This window comes from Ursus arctos, unplaced genomic scaffold (genome assembly GCF_023065955.2).
Source record: "Ursus arctos isolate Adak ecotype North America unplaced genomic scaffold, UrsArc2.0 scaffold_30, whole genome shotgun sequence".
Classification (NCBI taxonomy): Eukaryota; Metazoa; Chordata; class Mammalia; order Carnivora; family Ursidae; genus Ursus; species Ursus arctos.
The window spans coordinates 7,243,427-7,269,980 of NW_026622986.1; the positions used below are offsets into that span (position 1 = coordinate 7,243,427).

The 26,554-nt window shown below is 34.4% G+C and overlaps 1 protein-coding gene across 7 annotated transcripts in view; it reads left to right on the forward strand.

Moving 5' to 3' along the window:
- ARHGAP12 (Rho GTPase activating protein 12) overlaps window positions 1-26,554 on the forward strand; it is a 112,465-nt gene that overhangs the window by 48,221 nt on the left and 37,690 nt on the right. For 3 of the 7 annotated variants that reach the window (XM_026483480.4, XM_048219358.2, XM_057304604.1), the window contains exons 5-8: window positions 7,095-7,358; window positions 14,261-14,401; window positions 15,585-15,665; window positions 25,941-26,066. In XM_026483480.4, coding sequence (XP_026339265.1) covers window positions 7,095-7,358; window positions 14,261-14,401; window positions 15,585-15,665; window positions 25,941-26,066 — 612 coding nt within the window. The remainder of the gene's footprint in view (window positions 1-7,094; window positions 7,359-14,260; window positions 14,402-15,584; window positions 15,666-25,940; window positions 26,067-26,554) is intronic. The other 4 variants (XM_048219359.2, XM_057304605.1, XM_048219360.2 and 1 more) reach the window with 2 other exon arrangements.

Here is a 26,554-nt window from a genome sequence, read left to right on the forward strand (position 1 = left end):
AATACATAAATTGCCTCATATATCATTGTTTACTTAACCATTCATCTGTTGCTGGATGTTTAAATGGTTTCTTTTTTTTATTTTTTAATTTTTAAAAATTAACATATATTATTGGTTTCAGAGGTACAGGTCTGTGATTCATCAGCTTTATTTAATACCCAGTGCTCATTGCATCACATGTCCTCCTTAATGTCCATCCCCCAGTTACCCCATCCTTCCACTACCCTCCTCTCCAGCAACTCTCCTCTCCAGCAACCCTCAGTTTGTTTCCAGTGATTAAGAGTCTCTTATGGTTTGTCCCCCTCTCAGGTTTCGTCTTGTTTTATTTTTTCCTCTCTTCCCCAATGAGCCTCTGTTTTGTTTCTTAAATTCCACATATCAATGAGATCCTATGATAATTGACTTTCTCTGATTGACTTATTTCACTTAGCATAATGCCCTCTAGTTCCATCCATGTCGTTGTAAATGGCAAGATTTCATTTTTTGATGGCTGTGTAATATTCCATTTGTGTGTGTGTGTGTGTGTGTGTACACACACACACACACACACACACCACGTCATCTTTATCCATTCATCTGTTGATGGACATCTGGGCTTTTTTCATAGTTTGGCTATTTGTGGACATTGCAGCTATGAACATTGGGATACAGGTGCTCCTTCGGATTACTACATTTGTATCTTTGGGGTAAATACCCAGTAGTGCAATTGCTGGGTTGTAGGGTAGCTCTGTTTTCAACTTTCTGAGGAACCTCCAGAGTTTTCCAGAGTGGCTGTCCCAGCCTGCATGCCCACCAACAGTGTAAGAGGGTCCCCTTTCTCCGCATCCTCACCAACATCTGTAGTTTCCTGACTTGTTAATTTTAGCCCTTCTGACTGGTGTGAGCTGGTATCTTATTGTCGTTTTGATTTGTATTTCCCTGATGTTGAGTGATTTTGAGCATTTTTTTCATGTGTTAGTTGGCCATTTGGATGTCGTCTTTGCAGAAATGCTGTTCATGTCTTCTGCCGGTTGGATTGTTTTAGATGGTTTCTAATTTATTTCTGATAAATAGCATTGGAATGAACATCTTTGTGTGAAAAACTTTTCTGAACTTAGGATTTTTTTCCCCTTTGCTCAGGGTTGTAAAAATATTTTTAAAAGCTTTTGAGACATACTGCCAAACTATTTGCTAAAAAGGTTCAGCTAATTAAAGTTACCAGCAATAAACTGAAGCTCTTACATTCGACCTTCACCAGCATTGTGTTTAGTGAACCAAAAATACTTTCTTTAACAGACAAAATGTTGTGTAGTTACTCTGTTTTGTACATGTGTAAACATTAGTTTGATATTCTACACTAAGTATTTTTTCTATCAAGAACGGATATTTTTAAGAGTTCCTGAGGAAAATCCTTAGTGATCAATAAATGGTAATTCTTTTGATTTTTTTTTCTCACGGTTTGAGCAGTTGATAATAAACGTACACAGTTTCATTTTGCCAGAGATGAGAGTCTTAACAGAAATATTGAGTCTTCCTCTGTTCTCTTTCCATGCACTTTGGAAGTTGAAGGTATAAGCTGATTTTAATTATGAAGTTAATTTTTTTTTTTTTAAGATTTATTTGAGAGAAAGAGAGTGAGCACACAGAGGGAGAGGGAGAGGGAGAAGCAGGCTACCCCTGAGCAGGGAGCCCAGTGTAGGCCTCTATCCCAGGACCCTGGGATCATGACCTGAGCTGAAGGCAGGTGCTTAACCGACTGAGCCACTCAGGCGCTCCATGAAGTTAATTCTTAATTAAGAAAACAAAGTTCTTTCTTCTGCTAGAAGCTGTTTCTGATAGGTAAAGAGCAACATTTCAAATGAACATCTGTCAAAAAATTTAACTGGTGGTGATAAGTAAAATGTGAAATATTAAAATTTTACCGTTCATTCATTGTCAGTAAACCCCTTCTAACTATATGGTCTTCTACTTAAAATTATATCTCTTGATTTCAGACGTAACTGTCCCCTCGATTGCTTAGTTTATCAGTTTTGAAGAACACCAACAAAATTTGGAGATTCCCTGGAAAAATTAGGGATCATTCTCCTTTTTTCTGTCTTCACAGTGTTTGATATTTATATAATTATTTTCATTTCTTATAGTTTTCCCTTTGTCATTTTAAATAATAAACCTTTTTTTTTTTTTTTTAAAGATTTTATTTATTTATTTGACAGCCAGCCAGCGAGAGAGGGAACACAAGCAGGGGGAGTGGGAGAGGAAGAAGCAGGCTCCCAGTGAAGGAGCCCGATGTGGGACTCGATCCCGAAATGCCGGGATCACGCCCTGAGCCAAAGGCAGACACCTAACGACTGAGCCACCCAGGCGCCCCATAAATATAAACCTTTATCTATCCTGTTTAGTTACTGGTACTGTGTGGGTCCCCTCCCCCCCGCCCCCCGCAATGCCGCCGATTTCCGGAAACTACCTCCAGGCAGAAAGCCTTGGAATGGTAGGCGCACCTCATTTGTTCTTTCTGAGATTACAGTTCTGCGCTGCCTGTTGTACAACGCCTGAAAATACTTGTTTCCTATATTTCATTCACTTTTCTCATTGGTAATGGCAGGAAGATAATTTTGGATCCTCATGGCTGGAAGCTGAAGTCCTTTAATGACTTCTTAGTTGCTGAATCTAGTGATTGTTCCAGAAGTCTTTGGAATGATATGGTCAAATTCCCCTTCTTTGAAATTTTCCTTCTCTCTCGTATTTAAATACCACCTTTTCCTGTTTAGATCTTCTATTTCTGACTTTCCTTTCTGCCTGTTTTTTTTTTTTTTTTTTTTTTTACTAGATCCTCTAACTTTGGTACTTTAATTATATTAATTGTAATAATAATGACAACACTAGAGGTCACCATGTCAGACCCTGTGCTAACTTTATGCCTCTGTTCTCATTTTAATTTAATTTAAGCAACTGCTTGGTATTCTCCGGAGTAGTTTTCCTCCTCCTCGCATTCTGTATACTCTCTTAAGTTATTGGCCCTGTGTAAATGCTGATGACTTACACTTATATTTGTAGCCCTGATTTCTGTACTGAACTCCCAGTCTTTATATCCAACAGTCTGTGAGCATTTTCAAAGGCTTAGCAACCTAATACAATCTGAATGAAACTCCTCTTTTTTTTTTAATCTTATTCCTTATCTTGGCATTATTTAATCTATAACTAAACACACACAAACACAACAAAAAATATGCTGTACATAAACATAAAATTTGCATGCTAACTTAACCTAATTATTTCTTAAATCTGACCCTGCTGCTCCATCACTGCTCTCTTGTCCTGTTGGAGCTCTTCTCATCTTGTCTGTACTTTTGTACCAGCCTAACTGATCTCCAGTTGTGTCCCTCTAAAATCTGTACTGTTTCTAAATTTTAAATCACAATGTACTTCCTGGTTTAAAGACTTCAGCCTTCTTGTTCTGTGACTTGCTGTTTCTTAGATCTTTGTCTTGCTACTCCTTTACCTACTCTAGTAGGAACCACATCATTTCTTGACTGTAGCATGCTCTTTTTCCAAATTTTTGTTCACGTTGCAACTTGTATCTCAACTTTGACTCTTATTTATTCATTTCTAGGACTCAATCAGTTTTTTCCAGGTCTTCTTCTTTTTGTTCCCATAGCATCCCACTCATAGCTCTGAGTCTTGTCTATTATGCATTTTTTTCATTGTTAAATCTTTCCGCCTTCATTTATTTGTTTGTTTGTTTATTTTTTAGTATGTTAGTCACCATACAGTACTTCATTAGTTTTTGATGTAGTGTTCCATGATTCATTGTTTGCATGTAACATTTATTATGCATTTAAATGATCTTTTGTTTCACTTTTGCTGTATTATAAAGTCTTAGAAGACAGTACATTTTTAAATTCATATTTGTAACCTTAGAACTTAGCTGAGTACTTGACTCCCAATTCATTTTTAGATTGTTTCTATCTTAAACGGTGACACAACTGTCCATCATTTCCCCAAACTAGAAATGTGGATGTTTTCCTAGTTTCTTCTCTTTTTATCACATGTAACCAGTTCCTACTCCTTGAATTTTGCTTTTACTTGGGTATTATGTGTTTGCATTCTTTTGTTCACATGTTCATTCATTCAACAAATTTCATTAAGTGCTGCTGTGTGTGAGGCAGTGTACTAACTATACTGCTTGCTGGACATTGTATTGAATTTGTAGAATTTATACATTTTTACAGAAGTAACATGATTATAAAGTTCAGTTTTTCCTTTTAGGAACAAAGGTTTATCTATTCAAGTACAATTTTAGGCACCTGAGGGAGGTTTTATACGTGTTTCTCATTTGGTTGTGTACATTTCTTTTAAAGCTTATTTGTATTCTTTTCCTATTTAGAAAGGTTTATTTATTGTTACATTTTCCTGTTTGTCATTGCTCATGTATGGGAAACTGATTAGATGATCTTTTATCTGGCCAACTTATTAAATTTCTTAGTTTTTATGGACTTGGGTTTCCAGATATTTGTTGTCACTGACAAATATCAGGGTATTTTTTTTACCTCTAGGTATTTGAGTTTAATTCATTTTTCATATCTTAAGTACATTGCTTAGAACCTCTAGTACAGTGTTGAATAAAAGCAGTGATACTTGACATCCTAGTTTTATTCTTTTAATGGAAGTGCTTCTTATCAGTGTCTTGCTAACTGTGATATTTATTTTAAATAATTTCTAAAAGTCAGTTAGGGGCACCTGGGTAGCTCTGTTGGTTAAGTGTCTGCCTTCAGCTCGGGTCTTGATCCCCTGGTCCTGGGACTAAGCCTGGACTCTGGCTCCCTGCTCAGCGGGGAGTCTGCTTTTCCCTCTCATTGTGCCCCTCCCCCTCTGCTCATGCTCCTGTGCTGATGGTCTCTCTCCTTCTCTCTCAAATAAATAAATACAATCTTAAAAAAAAAATAAAAGTCAAATAAAGGAGGATCATACCTCTTCTTACTTTCGAGGAGTTTTATCCTGAATCCACACTGAATTTTATCAAATGCTTTGTTGGTGGTATCTGTGGAGATGATTATGTGAATCTGTTAATGTAGAGAATTATAGTAAAAGAGTTCCTAAAGACAGACTTTCTTAATATTTCCACTTTCCTGATTTACTTAATGCAGTCCTGGATTTGATTGCTAATGTTTTACTTCGTGTATTTTCATTTATTTTTGTAAGTGTGGTTGGTTTATAATTTAATTTAATTCTCTGGTTTTGTTTTAGAATTATGCTAGCCTCATAAACTGTTGAAGCATTTTGAATTTTTAAATTAGAAAAACTTTGAATTTGAACTGTTTAAATAATAGGAATTAGTTGTTCTTAAAGATTTCATATAATATTCCATAAATAGCTTTTAGAAAATGGCTGTTTTTTGGCATCTTTGTTTCTCCAAATCTAGTAAAGTATCAGGAGCAAAGTAAGACCTTCTTTTAACACTTGTTGAATAAACATTCTCTAGATAAGGTTCTGGGAAGTGATTTGCTATGGAGAATTGTTTGTTATATTAACAGACTTCATTGTAGTCAGAGAAACATTGTTACTTGGCTAATTCACCAGGATATGGAATTAGTCTGGAAGAGAAATACTGCATGGAAATCTGTCTTTGTAGATAGATTTTTCTTCATAGAAAGATGCTGTTTGGTGGTGGTCTAAATTCAAAGCTAACATTTCAAGAGAACAGTCTAATTTGTATCCTTGAATACAGTAGTTGGGTAATTACCATGTGTAAAAAGACCAAATGTAATCATTTTACCTATGTATTATGTTTGGGTTCTCTTTTAAATCTTATTCTGTGATTTAGAGTCATTATAATTATTTTACAGGCAAATAATATTTTAGAAGTGAAAGTACTTTAATTTTAATAAAACTGATTTACCATATCCATCCACATTTCCTTTTTTAAATTCCATATTTTTAAGCATTCATAGAACTCTTGGGTACATTATAGAAGTAATTAAATATCTGAATATAAGTCTAGGATTTATATGTAAAGCAGTGGTTCTCAGCCAGGGTCAGTTATGTCCCCAGAGGACATTTGGCAATGTCTGGAGACTTTTTAGTTGACACAATGTAAATGCCACTATCATCTAGTGGGTAGAAGCCAAAGATGCTAGTAAACATTCTAAAACACACAAGATAGCCCCCACCACAAAGAATTATGTGATCCAAAATGTTATTGGTGCCAAGGTTGAGAAACTCTGTCGTAGAAGGAAAGATATATACACAAATGTGAATATGCAGTGAAAAAAGGTGTTCTCAGACGTGTGCTTTTTTCTTCAGCAACTAGAATTCTAACTTAATACAGTTTACAATGTCCTTATGCAAAGTGTTTGAGGAATATTCTGCTCTTGACTGACATCTAGTGAGACATTTAAAAATAAGTAAAGCTGTAGATTGAGATGAAGCATTTAAATCATCTACTGCTAATTCTTATTTTTCCAGTGTTAGGAAATTCACAAATAAGGAACCTAGGAAGAGATTAAAGGATTTATCACTGCTGAGAAGGAATAGAATGTAGTAAATTCTTAGCTGAAATATTTTGTCTCCTTTATCTTTCGCTTATATATTCCTGATTTAATATTTGAGTTTAGAACATAAAACTTTCTTTTGATAGTTTTCCAAATAAATGTTGAATTACTCATGTGTAAGACTTATTGTATTTTTAAAAAATTGCCTAAAATCATAGACTTTTAGAGACAAAGGAGATCTCTGTGGTTTAATCTGATTCCTTCATTTACAGAGATTTAAAAATTCAATTTCAGGGACATGTGGTGATCTAATCCAATGTCATACTACTTGTTAGTGACAGATCTTGAACTGGAACCCACAGTTCCTGACTTCCAGTGGACTGTGTTTCCAGGGTGAGGGAAAGTTATTAAGTACACTTTGGATTCTCTTTGAAGCTCTTACGTTTTCTTCAACCAAATCATGGATTTTAAAACTGTGAAATTGTTTTTTTCATTAGAGAGAATATATATACTTGTATATATGTTTTAAAATAAGTTTATATGTATCTTCTGTGTCTTATGTTTCATTTAATTTTTATTTGTAGATGTTATGCCAGTTCAAGCATGAATATTTCACATTTTTCACAGGCAACGACACCTCCAAATCAAGGACGTCCAGATTCTCCTGTCTACGCTAATCTACAAGAACTGAAAATATCCCAGTCTGCTGTCCCCCCGCTTCCTGGGAGCCCAGCAATTCAGATTAATGGAGAATGGGAAACTCATAAAGATAGTTCAGGGCGTTGTTATTACTATAACAGAGGAACCCAGGAAAGAACCTGGAAACCACCTCGTTGGACTCGGGATACAAGCATAAGCAAAGGAGATTTCCAGAGTCCAGGAGACCAAGAGGTATGAGTAATTAAGGACTCAACCAGTGACTTACCAGACTTTCTCTCTTTTCATTATTCAAGGCAAAAGAAGTGAATAGGTTTATTTCGTGGTACTGAAATGGTAGAACACTTGAAACCTCTAAGCTACCTACTAAATGTTCTTTCCCAGTTTCATTATATTAATGCTAGTTATTTTCTAATGTCTAACTAATAGATAGTAGCTAACCTTATAATGTGTTTACTGGTTCCTGAATTAACTCATTTAATTTGCTTAGTGCCAGTGCCTTCCCTCACATTATAGAAGATACTAATACAGTTACTGTTATTGCCGAGTCAGGGACATTTTTTAGAAAAAGGAAAGAAAATATATGATGTGACTTAGCCACAAAAACAAAGTTATGAACTGGTTAAAATAGACACTTTTCTCTATTGCCTTGGTTTGGCTACTGAGATACTTTTCAGTGTTAGAGGTACAAGGTCACTTTTTATTTGTATGTAAGTAAAATAAGTATAATGTAATTCCTTTGCTATAAGTGGACCATCTTGTAAAGTATGACCGTTCACTCTAAAGTCATTATTTTCTCTATTAAGTGTTGATACTACCTGCCCCCCACCTTTGTTTCACCTTCACCTATACCTCTTGGAGGGTGGTGCAGTGAACTTGGCCAGCTATATTTTGAGAAACAGTCATGTCAGAGGTCTGGAGAGATTCCTTCGGACCGTTCAGACATGTAGGAGAGGCTTGGGTAGGATTGATAGAATGGAGTTAAATCCTGCTGTTTGATAGATGGAGGCCCCTACACATAGGACACTCTGCTCTTACAGAAAGCTTGCATAATCAAAACAGAACTCCGGTTAGGTAGGAGCTGGAAAAATCAAGTAGCACATCTTGTATCTAGCAAAATCTAAAAGCTTTTTGTAGTTAATGACGCCTCTTCTTGTCCTGTTTTTCAGTTGGTTATTTATAGCTTTGGCTTGGTGGTAACTTGTACTTCTAGTGTTAAAGAATGAGATCGAGAGTAGTGAGAGAAATTTGTTTATGTGTTACTAAAATAAGAAAAGTGTTGGGAAAATTATTTGAATTGTAGATCTAGAAAGATTTCAAGTTATATTGTCCTGTATATGAATAGTAAAGTAAAATCTCATTATTTGGAAGAATTAGGGAAAGAGTTCACTTATAGAATAATTTAAAGAAATTTAAAGTATATACAGCAACTTTAAACATGCTTTTTAGCTTTTCATATTAATAAATAGAGTGATTTGTGTATCAGAATCTCTGCTTACACTACCAGTCTCTGCAAAATTGTTTAAAAATATATATTTCCAAAATGGCTAGAGCACATTTTCTAATAATTTCTTGAGAAAGATTGCATATAGGAGGTAATATTGAGACTTTTTGTGTGAAGATGTTTATATTCTTCTCTTATATTTAATTGATAGCTTACATGAGTATAGAATTCTGGGTTGGAAATCATTTTTTTCTTACAATTGGAGAGCATTTTGAACTTCAGTGTATGGTGAAATGGATCAGCTGCTTGCCAGGAGTCTCCAGTGTCAGAACCAGTGGGTCTTTCTTTTAGACTACTCAGTCTTCACAGAAGTCTTAAAATCTGCCAGGAAAGTAAGGGCTGCCAGGGTCTTGGTAGTCAGCCTTTAGATTTGCACGTAGTCCCTCAGTGTCCCCTCTTTCTGGTTGGTACCCATGCCCCATTTGTGCTTCTTGTCTTTGAAATCCGAATCTTACTGTTTTTCCCTCAGAAGAGGTAATTAATTCCTGTACTTCTACTGGGAAAAGGGAAGGGTGCACATCTAGCAAGCAGGCCTGAAGGAAAGGGATTCTGGCAGTTTTAGTCCTCACTGCAATACCCCTGCCTTCACCCTTAGCTCCAGGAGGACCTAATACTGTCAGTTCCTGAGCCATTTGAAGATTCTGCTCTGTAAAGTAGTTGGATTTCACTTCCCTCTCCACAGCCTGCCGCCACCATTTTAGAATCTGCTTTCTTTGCAGATCAGTTTTTGTTCATCTGTTTCTCAGCTTCCAGAGTTTTGTGACTGCTGTCTCTTCTTCTGTTCTCCCTGTTCTTGGCGGTATAAGTCTTTTGAAGCATACTTCAGTAGTTTTAGTGAGGTTTGAGAGGGGGAATAAGTGTTCATTCTTCCATCTAATTCAGAGCTTATTATTTTAGTGGTTACCCTAGAACATTGGTTCTCAACTGGGGACAGTTTTCCCTCCTGGGGGACTTTAGACAATGTCTGGGGACATTTTGTTGTTGTTACAACTCGGGGAAGGCTACTGGCATCTCGTGGATAGAAGCCAGAGATGGTATTAAACATCCTGTGAGGGGTGCCTGGGTGGCTCAGTCGTTAAGTGTCTGCCTTCGGCTCAGGTCATGATCCCAGGGTCAGCCCCACATCGGGCTGCCTGCTTCTCCCTCTCCCACTCCCCCTGCTTGTGTTCCCTCTCTCGCTGTCTTTCTCTCTGTCAAATAAATAAATAAAATCTTAAAAACAAAAAACAAAAAAACATTCTGTGATACACAAGATAGCTCCCACAACAAAGAATCATCTGGCCCTAAATGTCCATACTGCTGCCGTTGCAAGCCCTGCCTTAGAAATGTTAGCATGCATACTTACCAAAGTCTAAAGTTAGCCAGTATTCTCTTGCTCTTTAAAGCCATGTGAGAACTGTATGTGCTGTTGGCTGTTGTTGTCTTTTATTTCTGTTTTTAGCCCTTATTGTACATGGTGATTCTTAAATTCATCCTCCTATTTAGCACTTTTTTTTCCCCTCACAGTCCTTTATGCAAATCAGATTATCTTGGATAACTTTTGTCTTAAGCACGTACTTTTAAATTTTCTTAGTGAGGATTTGTTAGTGATAGAATCTTAGTTTAAAATTTAGTGAGGATGTGAGTGGTAGAATCTTAGTTTTTGTCTGGAAATTTATTTTCCCTCATTTTTGAAGAATATCTTTACTTGATATCAATTCTTTTTTTTTTCCTTAAAGATTTTTTAAAATTTATTTATTTGACAAAGAGAGCACAAACAGGGAGAGGGAGAAGCAGATTCCCCGCTGAGCAAGGAGCCCAACCCAGGACCCTGGGATCATGACCAGAGCTAAACGCAGAGTCAACCAACCAACCAAGCCACCCAGGCGCCCCTTGATCCATAGTTCTAAGTTGATGTTTACTTGTTTGTTTTTTCCTGGTTCACTGAAGATTTTATTCTCTTGTTTTCAGGCTTCCATTGTTGATGTTGGAAATTCAGCTGTCAGTTTGATTGTCATCCCTTGAAGAGCAGCTGTCTCTTCTGGCATACAGCTTTTAAGATCTCCTATCTATAATTTTCCTATAATGTGATTAGGTGGACATATCATCTTTATTTCCTGCCAGGGTTTTGTTGGGATTCTTGAACTTGAGAAGTCCTATCTTTGATTAGTTCTAGAAAATTCCTAGTTGTCTATATATACCTTCTGTCCCACTTTCTCTTTCCTCTCGTTCTGGGACTTTGATTAGATGAATATTTAATCTGCTTACGTTGGTCATGTCTCTTGATTTCCCTTTACTTACGAATTTTATCTCTGTGTCTCTTTGTGCTTCATTCTCAGTAATTTTTAATGTAGTTCCTGTTCACTGTTTTTCATCTTTATTTGATATTAAACCAATCCTTAAATTTTAAAAATATGTTAGTTTTTATTTACTTGGAAGAGCTTCTCCATCTTATTACTTTGAAAAGTTGTAAACCTAAAAAGTAGTACAGTGAACAGCCCCGTACTAGATAGCCTTCATGTAGATTTACCTTTTTTAACATTTTGCCACATCTGCTTTTTCTTTTCCTCCTTCTGCCTTCTACCCTCTAGTAATTTTTTTTCTGAACCATTTGGATTAAGACAACATAATATCTTAGTCTCTAAATATAAGGACATTTTCCAGCAAAACTGTTGTTGTCGTTGTTATTGGTGAAAAATTTTTATCATACCCAAGAAGTTTAATATTGGTATGTTATTTAATATACAGTTACATTGTTTCTCACTTGTCAAGTAATATCCTTTGTAGTTTTTTTTTCGTACAATGAAAGATCCAGTGAAGGATCGTGTATTTCATTTCTTTATCATATCTTTCTTTAGTATTATTTTGTATTTTATAATTCTAGTACATAAGATCTTTAAGAGTTAGATTATGCTGCTTTTCTGCTCTTACTCATGGTGTTTTGTTTCGTTTCTTGTCCACGAGTGTGTGTTTTAGTATGAGATTATGTATAGTGCTTGGAAATTCATGTATAGGAAGTCTTCAGTGCTGGAGTTGAAAGCTTGTTCTGTCAGAGAGGATTTGCTTTTGTTTCTGCCAGGAAGCTAGTATCCTGTGAACATTTGAAATGAATTTTCAGCTTTAGTTTTTATAGGCCACCTAGGTGGTAGTAATTTGGATTGCATGAAGCCTGGTTTCTGGTTGGAGATTCTCCCATTTTCCCCCATTTATCTGGGAAGATTCCTGTGTGGAATAAAGGGACAAGACTTGTTTCTAGCTCACTGATACTTTGAGGGTATAATTCTTTGGGGTGCTAGTTCTTTATTGTCGGGGGAATCCTGTTAGACTCCCTGCTTTTGGTAGTCTCGATTCCTGTTCCCCAATACTTCATGGCCTTGAAAATTAATGTTCTAGTTTTGGGTTTGACGAATGCCTTCAAAGAGAAAGCTGGTCTTTATATTCTGCTTAGCTTTTGACCTGTGAGTATTTCTTAAGCAACCTCTTGCTTCTTGATGATTCTTAAAAAATTTATGTGATATTTTAAATTGTTTTAGTCCAGGTAATCATTTCAGTACCTACCTGTCATTCTCCTGTAAATGGAATATCTCTGTAGCCCCCTCTATAAGGCTATATTTGCTGCAGAATATATACCCCAAAGTTACTGAGCCAAGTACCCTGCTAAATGGAGTTTTGAGTATAGCACAGTTAACATTTAGAGAATGCTTGCCAAAAATAATCTTGATTTTATTTAAGTGCCACTAAATAGCTCTTTTCTAGCAATAAATATCAAGATTTTAAAGGCACTCCTGGTTCTATAAAGTAATAAAACATGTTGAGATATCAGAAGTTTCTTTGCATGCAAGAAAGGAACCTCTTACTGCAAAAAAATCGGGAAAATTATAGGAGCATTTTGTCAGCTAGAAAGTCACGTTTATGAAAAAATTGATTTAGTGACTTTGTTTCCTAAATTAGTTTTACTATTATTCAGGTGTAATTGACATACAACATTATGTTAGCTTTAGGTGTACAACGTAATGATTCAATATTTGTGTATATTACGAAATGATCACCACAGTAAGTCTAGTTAACATCTATCACCACTTACAGAATTTTTTTGTCTTGTGAGAAGTTTTAAGATCCACTCTCTTAGCAACTTCCACATATGCAGTACAGTATTATTAATTGTGCTTTCCATGCAGTACATTACATCCCCATGTCTTATTTATTTTATAACTGGAAATTTGTGCCTTTTTGCCCCCTTCATCCATTTAACCTTCTCCCCCACCTCTGGCAACCACAAGTGTGTTCTCTGTATCTGTGAGCTTGTTTTGTTTTGAGGATTCCACATCAGTGGGATCATACAGTATTTGTCTTTCTCTGTCTGACTTATTTCACTTAGCATAATGCCCTCAAGGGCCATCTATGTTGCAATGATGAAATTTAATTCTTTTTTATGGCTGAATAATATTCCATTTATAGATCTTTACTCTGTTTCTTAAAGATTTTATTATACTTTGCCTACATGAACATATATTTTAAGTGGTCTCAATTTAAAAATAAGTCCTGATTTTTGAAATAGGTTTTCCATTTTTAACATTGTTACAAAAGGTATATAGCTCACTTTATGCAGGGCTTCTGTAAAGTTGTCTATGTCAGTTTTTGTGAACAAGTTCCTATTAGTATGTTTACGTCTTTAAGTTACTTACACAACATTGAGAATCTACACAGTTTAGTGTTTTAGACCAAATTATGGTGATAGAAAATACAGTCTGAGTCAGATTTAATTGCAGAAAAGTATTTTACCTAAAAGTGATCCTGGAGGGGTCATTTACAAGAGTGCCAATCTCATAAATATTGGTGAATGAATGAAGTTTAAATGTAGTAAGCAAATTGCTACTCATTCACATTATGGTGCCTCTTGTTTGAAAAAGCAGAAATTAAGTTTTGCTTCTCTTGTATGTCTGGATTTTATCATGCTTTTAAAAGTAAAGCACACCTAAGTTATTTCCATACTGAATTTTTTCACCTCTATCATGTTTGAATTTTTTCAGTATTTTTTCTTGTTTTGAAGTTTAGTTTCCAACTATCTTTAATAAACATTTGATTGAGAGAGTACATTAGATAAAATCAATAAATTAGAATATAAAATATAGTATTACAAGACTAGTGTCTCCCCATCCCAGTTCCACACATTTTAAAAAAAGTAATAATTCAAGATATATTTATTGAGCACTGTTGTTTGCCAGGCATGAGAATTTTCAGGAAACTCAGTCTGATGAAGTACCTTCATCCCATATTTTGCTTACACATGGATGTGTATACCCATACACACTCCTGTCAGTTTTTAACCTGATTTCAGTTCAAAAGCAGGATTAGGTAATAGAAGGTAGCATTTTATCTCTCAGTCTGAAAATATTGTTTTCAGTTTTATTGTGGTGAATTTTTCCAGAGTTACATCGTTGTGATAAAATAACTATTATTAATTTCACCTTACCACTTACAGTGTACCATTTGAAAGACTAACAGTTTGTTTTGAAAATTAAATTTTCAGATATAGTCAAGATATCTTAGTGCTTATAACTAATTACAGTTTATTGTTTAGATTTGCAACTGGTGCATATATATATATATATATTCAAAGAAGAAAAATCCTTATGTTTCTGACTATTTATAGCCTCTTTCATCAGAAGAAAACTACCACAGCATTTGTTACAGCCAGTCAGATAGTCAGTGTGGTTCTCCTCCAAGGGGTTGGTCAGAAGAGTTGGATGAACGTGGGCATACCTTATATACCAGTGACTATACTAATGAAAAGGTACATTCTTTTCTTCTCATCTAGTTTTTTAGGGCAGAATCCTTTCATAAAATAGTTGTGTACTGAAGTTTTAGTAGTATTTAAAAAAACGCATGAAAATATTCTTTATTTTAATTCTGAAATCATGCCAGTTGACAACATGAAAACTCATTATGTAACTACTGATTCATGGTTTTAAATTGCTTATAATTACAGTGATTTTTGTGGTGTCAAACCATTTAAGACAGACCTTTTTAAGAGTAGACCTATTGAGTGTCATTCTGTTTAGACTTCTTCAATAAACATATTTCTTTATATTTTTCTTGAGGAATGGTTTTTTGGGAATAGTTTTCTCAGCATGTGTCACTATGATATACCACCTCCACTTTCTATACTACTTTTCCTTTATAATCAAGTTATTTAAAACAAAAACCATGAGTCTAGTACTTTATGATTAATTAACTAGTTTGGGAATACGTATTGAAATTTTATGTGTTAACATCTGGTATCATCAGAGAAGATAACCGGTTGGTTGTGCTTGCTTTAATTACTTCACACTAGAACATAAGGACCCATTAGTTTTCATGTATTTCACAATTACGATCATATGTTAAATTAGCAGTACTTAGTCTTTTGCTCCTCATAGTCCCTGTATTATATGTATGAAGTTTTATTATTAGTCTTTTTTAAATAATATTGAGTGAGAAATGTATTGGCTGCAGGAGGTAGTTCCTAAGGGTTTCACGAAGTTTGGCTTAAATTGTTCAGTAGTTTTATATTTGAAGATTAAAAAAAAAATTCTCTTTTGTTCATTCCTCAACCTTGTTTTCAGCGTGAGTGTGGCCATGTGTCTAGTGTATATGTATATCTGTGTGTCTTTATGTTATATTTTCTTGTGTTAAGTGGTGCTTGACATTGGAACTAGCTTGACACTGGAAGAAAGAGAGAGGAAATAAATTCACATTTAATATTGAGTTTACTTACTCTTACCAAACTTAAAATACAAACTTATACTAATGAGTTAGTAAATTTTTAGTATAAGTTTGTAAATTTTTTTACAGTATTCTTGAGGAAATAGAATAAAATTCATAAACTAATATCTCTGGTTGTATAAGTTTAAACTCCCTTTTATTTAAATTTAGAAAATAACACTTGTTTGGTTGTTTGTGTGTGTTGTTGTTGTACACCTGTTTTGTTTTTCTAGTGGCTCAAGCATGTTGACGATCAAGGTAGACAATATTACTACAGTGCAGATGGATCTCGTTCGGAATGGGAATTGCCAAAGGTAATAAACCTTAACACTGAATTTCTGTTTTAAATAATAGATAAAATAATATCTGAAAATGGCTTCAGCAGATTTACTTTAAAAATTTTTATTCAACTTTTAAAAAACAAAACTTTTTTTTTTAAGGAATTCATTGGGAATCCTTCGGCTAAATTTTTCTAAGATGTGTGTGATCTTTGCTGTATAATACTGATAATTTCTATTCAGAAATTCTTTTGGTTAAACTTGAAATCAGTTTTTCATCACTCCTAGAAATAAGAATTTCCTTCAGTGCCAGTAAGGCCATCTTATATCTAGTCATCTTGCATATATTGAATTTCTTACATGAGGTTGGTCTTACGTTTAATTTTTTTTTTTTTTTAAAGAGAAAAAAGCAACTCGGTATGCCAGCTTATTCTCGTATCTAAATATGTGTTATAATTGTGTCAGTCATTAGCAGGATGTGCTGATAAGATCTTCTGGGGTCTCACAGGATATGTCTTTTCAGATAAGTACATCAGGGCTGAGTTTATCTTAAGGCAGGTGGGTTTCAAAGTGGTCATGTGCTTGTTACTACTAGTATTGAGATAATTTTAAATGATATCTGAGCAAATGTTTAAATTTGAATTGATATTAAATTTTGATGTTTTAGAAAATGACTATAGTTAGCAGACATATCTGTAGTGTTGAACTTCAGTTTTTAAAGAAATTTGTCTTTTTGCCAAAGTAAGTCAGCCTAAAGAAAAGTACTGTTAGTAGACAGATACATGGATATAGAAAAAAATCACTAGGTGTTACTAACTTGAAGGTTGGGGAACACTGTCTAGTAAAGTAGTAATAATTGTGGATTCTTCCTATGTGAATGTTATCTGGCCTTTAATTACTTTATGAAATTATAAGACTTGATACTAGTAGAATAAGAGGTACAGCCAGTACTTGATTTTTCACAACACCTTTGTGACCTGTTTTGAGCTAGTAGCATAAGAACTCCATTATAAGTCTGAGGGCTTTTAATATGTTAAGGTATCAAAGAGCGACATAGGTTGCTATAATGCAAACTTGATGCAGGGTTCTGGGGTAAGTGGTGAGGATAAATGAAATAATAATTCTTTTGGTTAATTTAGCTATCAAGTACAGCCCCAGAATTTTCTTGTGTTAAAAAAGCCATGTCAAATCTTCAAATGAGCATTTGTATTTATGTATTTTACATGCATTTTAGCATGTTTTTTATACAAGTACTTTCTCTTTTGCCCAGCTTAGCAGAAAAAATTATTTTTAACCATTTTTTAATACTTTCAAAGTGAGAAGTTGTATTAAAGTTTACATATAGGCATTTTACATATAGACAATAGGATTGTTTTTGGAAGTAATGCTGTTTGCAACATAACATTAATGTGTTAATCATAACTTTTATATTTTAATTACAAAGCTCACATGCAAAGAGTTATGAAGATATTATCACATTGTGGGCTTTCTTTTTTAAGACTTAATTTTTTTAGAACAGTTACAAGTTTACAATTAAAGTGAGAGGAAGGTACAGAGATTTCTCATATATCCCTAGTTCCTACACATGCACAGCTTCCCCAATTATCAACATCACTCACCAGAATGGTATATTCTTTACTAAGGATGGACGTGCATTGACAGATCCTAATCACCCAAAGTCCATGAACCTTAGGGTTCATTCTTGGTGTTGTAGATTCTGTGGGTTTGGACAAAAGTATACTGACATGTCTATCATTATAATATCATGCAAAGTATTTTCACTGCCTTAAAAATCCTCTGCTCACTACCTCCCCCAGCCTTTGACAACCACTCATCTTTTTATTGACTCCATAGTTTTGTCACATTGGCTTTTTTTTCTTTTTAAAGATTTTATTTATCTGTTTGACAGAGAGCACAAGCAGGGGGAGTGGCAGGCAGAGGGAAAGGGAGAAGCAGACTCCCTGCTGGGCAGAAAGCCCAGTGTGGGGCTCGATCCTAGGACCCTGGGATAATGACCTGAGCCAAAGGCAGATGCTTAACTGACTGAGCCACCCAGGCGTCTTGTCACATTGCTTTTATTTAAAATTAACCATAAAGTAATACCAAGAATGAATAAAGACCCAAATAAAAATATATTTAAAGTGCCATAAATTGCTCCTCTCATATGCTTTTATTTAAAATTAACCATAAAGTAATACCAAGAATGAATAAAGACCCAAATAAAAATATATTTAAAGTGCCATAAATTGCTCCTCTCATATTTCATGGTTGGAAGTTTTCTGTTATCACTCTTTAAAATGATGAAATACAATTCAGTAAAACATTCATGGATTTTTTTCATTTTCATCATTAATTAGTACTTTTGGAATCTGATTCTGCAGATAAAACCATACTTACCTTTTAAACTTTGAAGTTGTGCCAATCCCTCAGATTCCTATAGTATTTTATAAACCGGAGAATAGGAGTTGAATGATACTCTAACAACAGTTTGGGTTTTTTTGTTTGTGAGGTGTTTTGTTTGTTGTGGTTTTTTTTGGGGGGGGGTTTGGTTTTTTTACAAAGAATTGGTTATGAAATGGCCTAACTTTATTTTCCTAGTTTAATTGTCTCTTAATAAAACTTTTTGGTAGGAAATAATATTCCAAGTTTAATATGCCTATTATCAACTTTTAGGAGAAAAGATGTATGTAATAAGATTAACAATATTTTTATTTGTTAATGTGCTGGGAAGAAATTATAGAAACATCAGCTATTATTTTTCAAAACTGGTGCCATTTATAAATATAATGCTATTTAGCGATTAAATTGGAAAGAAAAATCTTACAGATAGTGGGAGCCAAAATATGTAATACCTGTGTGCTGGGAAAGGAATATATATTTGGGGATATAACTATTCAATATTGAAAACTCTGTGACACTAATAGGTTCTATTGAGCTTATCAAATATGAGATCTGATTTTTGACTTAAAGATACCAGAAGATAAATCTGCTGAAGGTTTAGTTCACTGAAAATGATTTAGATTATAGAAGAACAATATTTAATTAACATAATCAAATAATTTAAACATATATTAAATTTTTGTTCCACTTGACAAATTCTAATTGTAGCTCCTATCAGTACCTCACCATTTGAGTTATAGAAGAATCTTTTGTTGTATCACATCTTCCTTCATAGTAGTTTCTGATTGCTTGGAGATCAAACACAAGACTTCTTTTGACTGATTTGTCCTAGGTCAGGACAAAAAGAAGAGGCTTTCGGGATGACCTTATATAAGGAGCAATTTGGAACCTAAACTTAACTCATAGCTAAATATTTCTGTTTGTTTTTGTATTAACTCCTATACTTTCCCTGCTCAGAAGATGTACAGGTTCAACATTAAGAAACCTACTTGTGGAGATGTCCCAGGTGAAAGAAAGGAGAAAGGCAAGGGATGAGTCATATCAAAACTTTCAGGGTACTTCCACAACAGTGGAAATGGGTGCTGAGTGTGATCACTGTTGAGTCATTAGTTTTGTGGTATTATCTCATTTTCTGCCACCATTTACCACTTAGGATAAAGTCAGAATGGGCAGTTTCTTGAACTTATAATTAAATTGAATGTGGGCAGAAGGTTTGATTTGGGTACCGTGGGAATGAGGAAATAAGGCAAAATGTTTTAGAGGCTGTACTTAGTAAATCCAAAATAAGTTCTGTCAGATGGTTTTGTAACTCCCAGTGCAGATATTAGAAACTTAGCTACTGTTTTGTGTGTACATCTTCGGTGGTCAGCACTGTATAGGTGTTATCAAGAATGCAAATGCACAGAGCATGGTCTTTATCCTCAAGGAGTTTGCTATAAATCTGGAAAGAAGGAGCATGTACCTATGACAGCTAAGTGAGACAGAATATGTACACACATACATTTATGCATACCTGGCTCTAGATTGGGTGTAGGTGAAGGGGACTGTAAAACTAGGCTAGAGGAAGGACTGGGAGGGAAAAACAAGGATGAATGAAAAGAGAACAAAACAAACATCTCCCACTCGAAATGAGTCTGGTATTCAAAATTCCAGGTAGAGCACATGAAGAACCCAATGCTAATATAAACATGAAAAAATCAAGAATTAGAACATTATACTCCAGTTGAGGTTAATTTTGTTAATAACGTAATACAGACTTCAAATATGTTGTAGATATCTGGAGTTATATGAAAGCTTTCATTTAAAAAGAACAAGAAGTTGTGAAAAATAAAAACAAGTGATATCCAAATAGGTGAATACGATAAGAAATAAATTAGAAATATTTCAGATGAAAAAGCTAGTCATTGCAATTAAAAATTGCAGTCAGTAGTGTAAACTATTGACAGAAGGGCAGGAAGATAACAAATATTAAAGCATAGTTAAGGGAAATGGAAGATGGGTGGGAAGTCTCCTATATTCATAAACTAGGAATTCCAGAAGAGGAGAATGGCGGAAAGATAGGGAAATAATATAAAAATATAATTTCTAGGAATTTTCTAAAATTGAAGGAAGGCATGAGTCTATAACTGGAAAATATGCCTTAAATACTGACCAGGATAAACAAAAATAAATTTACACGTTGACAAATTGTACTGGATGTGCAGAACTTCAATATAGGGAGACAATCATAACGGCTATCAAAGGGTAAAAGACCAGATTACCTACTATGGTAGATTGCCTCATTGGACCCATTCTTTACCCATTCCTGTATCAGCGCACTTTGCTATTTACCTTTGTAGAGACCTCCCACCGTGGGTGGGGGTATATTCTGCTGTTACTTGAGTTAAGTCATATGACTTGCTTTCCCTAATGATTTGTGAGCAAATGTATCGGAAGTATAGTATTGAAATGAGCATGTGCACCAAAAAATATAATTAAAAATTAAAAAATGAAAAGACCCTCGGAGATCTTTGGGAAAATACAAAAGATCTAGCATTCATTTCATTAGAGTTCTAGAAGAAGAGGAGAAAGAGTATGAGGTTGAAGAATATTTGCAGAAACAATGCTTGAAAACATCCCAAATTTGGCAAAAGACAGACCAACAGAAATCAAGAAGTTGAGCAACATAATAAACAGTATAGACCTAAAGAAATCTGCATCTAGAAACATAGTAGTCAGATTTCTGAGAACTAAAGACTTCCCTTACCCTTCCTGCCTAAAATAATCTTGAAAGCAGTTTGATGAAACAACACAGTACCTATAGGGTAATAGTGATTTGAATGGCAATGGATGTCTTATCAGAAATCATGAAGCCAGAGGAAGTGGTATAACATTTTTCAAATGCTGAAAGAAAAAACTGTAAACCCATAATTGTACATCCAACAAAAATGCCCTTCAGGAATGAAAGTAAAATAAAGACATTTTCAAATGAAAGTAAGCTAAGAGGTTTATTACCAGCATCATGTTCTTAAGGAATTGCTATAGGAAGTCCTTTACACAGAAGGGAAATGATATCTGAAGAAAACTTGAAACATCAGGAATGAAGGAAATACAATGGAAAGGGTGAATATCTGAGGAGACTTGAGTTTTAAAATTTATGTTTGACATTCAAAACAAAAATTAAAACATTTCTGAAGTACTCATTGTAAGTAGAGAGGATACTTATAACAGCTGTATACCATAAAGAGGGGAGAGCAAAGTGATGTAATCATTGGTAAGATTTCTGTGTTTCACTTGAAATAGTAAAATGGTGATACTCTAGTAGACTGTGATGAATTAAACATGTGAATTGTAATCCCTAGAACAAGCACTAAACTAACAAAAGATAGACTCAAGAAACTAGATGAATTAAATATAATAGTAAAAACTTTTCAAGTAGCCCACAGGAAGGCAGAAAAGGAGAAACACTAATGAATAACAGGATAGAAAACAAGTGAAATGGCAGACTTGAACCCTAACATATATAATTACATTAAATATAAATAGTCTAAAACACCTGTTAGGTTTTTCAGAAAGGATTAAAAAAACACCACCCAACTATTTGCTTCTACAAGAAAATCACTTCAAATGTAATGCTGTATTACATCATGTTAAAGGTTGTCAAATAATCTATAGTAAATTTCATACCTCATAGTGGGGTTACAGAAGCTTTCTCATTAGAATTAGGAACTAGATTGAACTTTTTAAAATCACGGCTTCTATTTAACAATAGAGTAAAAAAAATTGAGAAGAAAGAGATACAGTTGCTTTGATTATTAGAAATATCAAGAGAATCTACAAACTCAAAGCTGTTGAGTTGCTGGATATAAAATCAACATAAAAACTACATATCTCTCGGGGTGCATGGGCGGCTTTGTTGGTTAAGTGTCTGCCTTCAGCTTGGGTCATGATCCTGAGGTCCTGAGATCAAGCCCCTCGTCAGGTGCTCTGCTCAGCATGGAGTCTGCTTCTTCCTCTGCCTCTCCCCTTGGCTTGTGCTCTCTCTCTCTCTCGCTCACTCTCTCTCTCAAATAAATGAATAAAATCTTCAAAAAAACCCCAAACTACCCATCTTTCTAGTAAAAAGTCAGGTTTGAGATGTGAAAGAAATTAAGATCTTCTTTACATTACCAGCAGTAGCAACAAGAAGAGTTGTAACTAAGAATATGCCTATTAAAGGTTTGTAAGATCTTTTTTTTTTTTTTTTAAAGATTTTACTTATTAGCGAGAGAGAGAGAGAGAGAGAGACAGTATGTGCATCATGAGCAGGGATAGGGGCAGAAGGAGAGAGAGAGAAAGAGAGAGAGAGAGAGAGAGAGAAGCAGACTCCCTGCTGAGCAGGGAGCCCGATGTGGGGCTCAGTCCCAGGGCCCTGGGATCATGACCTGAGTTGAAGGCAGACGCTTAACTGACTGAACCACCCAGGTGCCCTGGTTTGTAAGACTTTTTTTTTTAATGATTTTTTTAAAGACTTTATTTATTTATTTATTTATTTATTTATTTATTTATTTATTTATTTATTTATCAGAGAGAGAGAGACAGCACAAGCAGGGGGAGCGGCAGAGCAGGAGAAGGGAGAAGCAGGCTTCCAGCTGTGAGCAAGGAGCCTGATGCGGGACTTGATCGTAGGACCCTGGGATCATGACCTGAGCCAAAGGGAGCCACTTAACTAAGCCACCCAGGCATCCCTGGTTTGTAAGATCTTAATGAAGAAAATTTCAGAGCAGAATTGAAGGACGTAAAACCTGAATAAATGGTGCAATATACCATTATGATCTTGGATTGGGAGGCTCAGTGTTACGAGTGTCCACATTAATCTGTAAATTCACTGCATTTCCATTTTTTCCCTCTCCACCTTTTTAGGAACTGATGCTAAATTTTATTTACAAACAAAGGTCTGTGAAAAACCAAAGTATTCCTGAAAATGGGGTGGGGCATGTGAGGGATGGGGTTCTTGCTGTGGTGTTTAAGATGGGTTAGTAAGAGTGAACATACAGAGAAATAGACCAGTTGAGAAATAAACCAAAATAGAAAGCTCAGATATAGCATTACAAATCAATGGATTAAACATGGAGTCTGCAATAAATGTTGCTAAGATTATTGGTTATTCATGTGAAAAAAAAATGAAGTGTAGATCTTGACCTCACTTCACACTTAATGATTAATTCTAGGTTGATGAGAGATGTATATGTAATAAGCAAACTTTAGAGGCTACAGAAGAATATATAAAAAATATCTTTGACTTCAGAGTGGGAAGGATTTCTTAAAACTATAATAAGGAAAAACTATAAAAGGAAAGATTGACAGATGTGGTTACATCAAATTAAACAAAAACACTTTCTTATATAAAAAGTACCATACACAAAGGGGAAAAGCTGAGCTACAGACCAGGAAAAGGTATATTCAATTCATATAGCTTACAAATGCTTTGAAGCCAAAATACATCAGGAACTTCCTGTTCCTTTCTGTAAGAGTGGAAAGAAAGGCCAGTTGAAATTGGACAAAATACATGACTAAGCAATACCAGAAGAGGAAATACATGAAATAAGTATGTGAAAAGATGTCCAAATTTATAGGTAATCAGAAAATGTGAATTAAAACAATGAGCTAACATTTCACTTCTCACATTTTTTTTAAATGTGTGTGTGTACTTAACATTTATTCTGTATACACAAATTCATATCAATTCAATAGTACCAAGTAGGGTTGTGCTAACCAGTCTGTTCTGCTGGTAGAAGTGTAAATTAGTACTACCCCTTAGACATGTCCATTTATAGCAAATTGTTAAATTATATGTAGATATAAATATGTAGATATAAATTATATGTAGATATAAATATGTAGATATAAATTATATCTACATATAATTTAACATTATAGAGCAGTGAAAATATGAGTTAGAACTGCATACTCACCAGAATGGGTATGTTTTTTTAAAATAACATATTGAATGCAAACAGCAAGTTGAAGAATGATGCATGTGGTAGGACTCCATTTATATAAATTTTAAAACTCCACAAGTATGTGTATTTATAGATACATAAGTATGTATCAAAGTGTGATGACAGTGATGAGCACGGAGTTCTATGGTAGTGCTGGGGAAAGAGGGAAAGGAATAGAATCTGGAAGATGTTTTCAGAGGGCGTCTAATATGCCTATATTTTCTTACTTTTTTTTTTTAAAGGTACCTAAAGCCATTGTGTTATATTAGATATGCTAAAACTGGATGGTGGGTTTTCATTATAGTCCTTACTCTTTTGTATATGTTTGAAATAATTCAAATAAAAATTCATCTAAAATTCTTAAAAAGATATTTTTAAAGGGATTATAAAAGTTTTAAACTTAGCCATCTTGTTAACGAGGCTATATTTTATACGTGACATTTTATTTGTGCTTTGTTTTTGTGAGCATACTGTTGCCTGGTAAAACTTACTGCCCAGTTTAGTTTCACATGATTTTTGTTGCCACATAGAAAGGATTTCTAAACAGTTGTAGTAATTACAAAGCCCATAAGCTAAGGTAGTTGTATCTATTCAAGTTCGTACACATGCTTTCACACAACTCTACACTTTATTGCTAATGACGATTCTATTGAAAATGATGATTCTGTTTAGGTCTCTTTTCACTTAGAGATTTCTGGCACAGAATTTTTTTGGAGGGGTAGCCTTTAAGTTTCATCTTTTCATCCTAGAAATGATCCCTTTGTGAACTTCTGTGACTAATTTTACAATTGCTATTTGTTAAGCAGCAGTGATTTAAAAGCAAATGCCATTTGTGATTGCCTTGCTTTGGCAAATTTTAATGTGAAGAATGAAGTAACAGATTTGGGAGATAGTTTGAGGGGTGTGTAGGCTCATTTTGGGGAGTAAAGAAATGGCATATTGTGGAGAAAGATGTTGGAAGATTTTTAAAATATTAACGTTCCTATAGTTTTACTGAAATTATAATGAATCATTAAAATTTTAAGATTTATTGGGCTTTTTAGGGGGTGGGAGAAGTAAATAGGTATTAGGTATCCTTTGGTTTCAGGAGAAGAATATAGCTTTTAATTTTCTTTTGTCATTTAATTGTATTTTGTTATTTATAATTTATTAAAATCGGCTGTATAAAACAGTATAACTCTTAAACCTCACATTTCTGAAATGTTTATGCTTGGCGATCTTTTTGACATTTCAAACACATGATTTAATACCTTATTGATAATTTGTTCTTAATTTTAGGTGTTATTTTTGGGAGGCAGATATCTATTCTTTGTACACAACTGATATATTCAGGATTGGTCTTTCAAACTAGTACCGTCTCTGCCTTCTGACCTGGTTATGTTTTACAATTTCAGAGAAATGAATAATAGTATGTTTGACCTGTAAATGAAAGCAAAAACAAAAACAAACAACCCTTTAAATTGAGGATACTGTTGTATATGTAATCAACATTTTTAAAACCCAAACCAAAAATTGAACTTGTGGATTTTCGAGGTTAGAAGGAACCTTTAAAAAATCGTTTGTCCAATGACGTCATTTTATAAATTATGATAACTAATATTTATTTAGAACCCAATGTTAGGGCAATATTTGGCCCTTTTATACTGCTTTATTTTTATAACATGTCTGTGAATGAGGTATTTCTGTTATGTCTGTTTTACAGTTGATGAAACTGGGACATGGAGACTAAATATTTTGCCAAAGTAACTTTAACTTGGTCTCTCCAACACTGGAATCTTTGGTCATCTCAGTTGGGCCACAGTGTGGTCAAAGATGAGAAAACCGAGGCTAGAAAAATTCCTGTGGTGAACTTTGCTGAATATCATGTGTCCTGTTCAGATTCTGCTTCTGTTTCTATTATTTATGAGGTGTGATTTTTTTTTTTTTTTTTTTTTTTTTTTTTTTTTTTAAGTATAATGCTTCATCCCAGCAGCAAAGAGAAATAATTAAAAGTAGGAGCCTGGACAGGCGGCTGCAAGAACCAATTGTATTAACAAAGTGGAGACATAGCACCATTGTGTTGGACACCAATGACAAGGTAGGACTTTTTGAGAAAATCTGTTGAGAATATTGGAAGTTCTTTTTATTCTTTATACTTTAATTTTTTCCTTAGCTGTATCTCATACTTCGGTAACTACTGTTTTATTGTGTATAGCATCAATTTGTCCTGGAATGGGTTTTGGTTTTGTAGTTTATTGATTTTTGCACAGTGGACTGACTTATCTGTGGCTTAATAATGTATATATTTGAGCCTAGCTGGTGATAGATATTTTTGATAAGTCTGTTTTAAAGTCATGTAGCTGTTATTGTTTGTCTTCATTCTCTACGAGGTTTTAATAGTAAAGACATTTAATTAATTTCTTCATCCCATAGGAGAACTGGAATCCCACTCCTGTGTTTCCCTAATTGTTCTCTGCACAAAGGACTTCTTTTATTAACCTGAGAATTAATGTTCTCTGTTTCAAATAAGGGATAAATTTTGATGCAAACATCAGAATGGAAAACTCATAAAGTTTTTACCTTCCT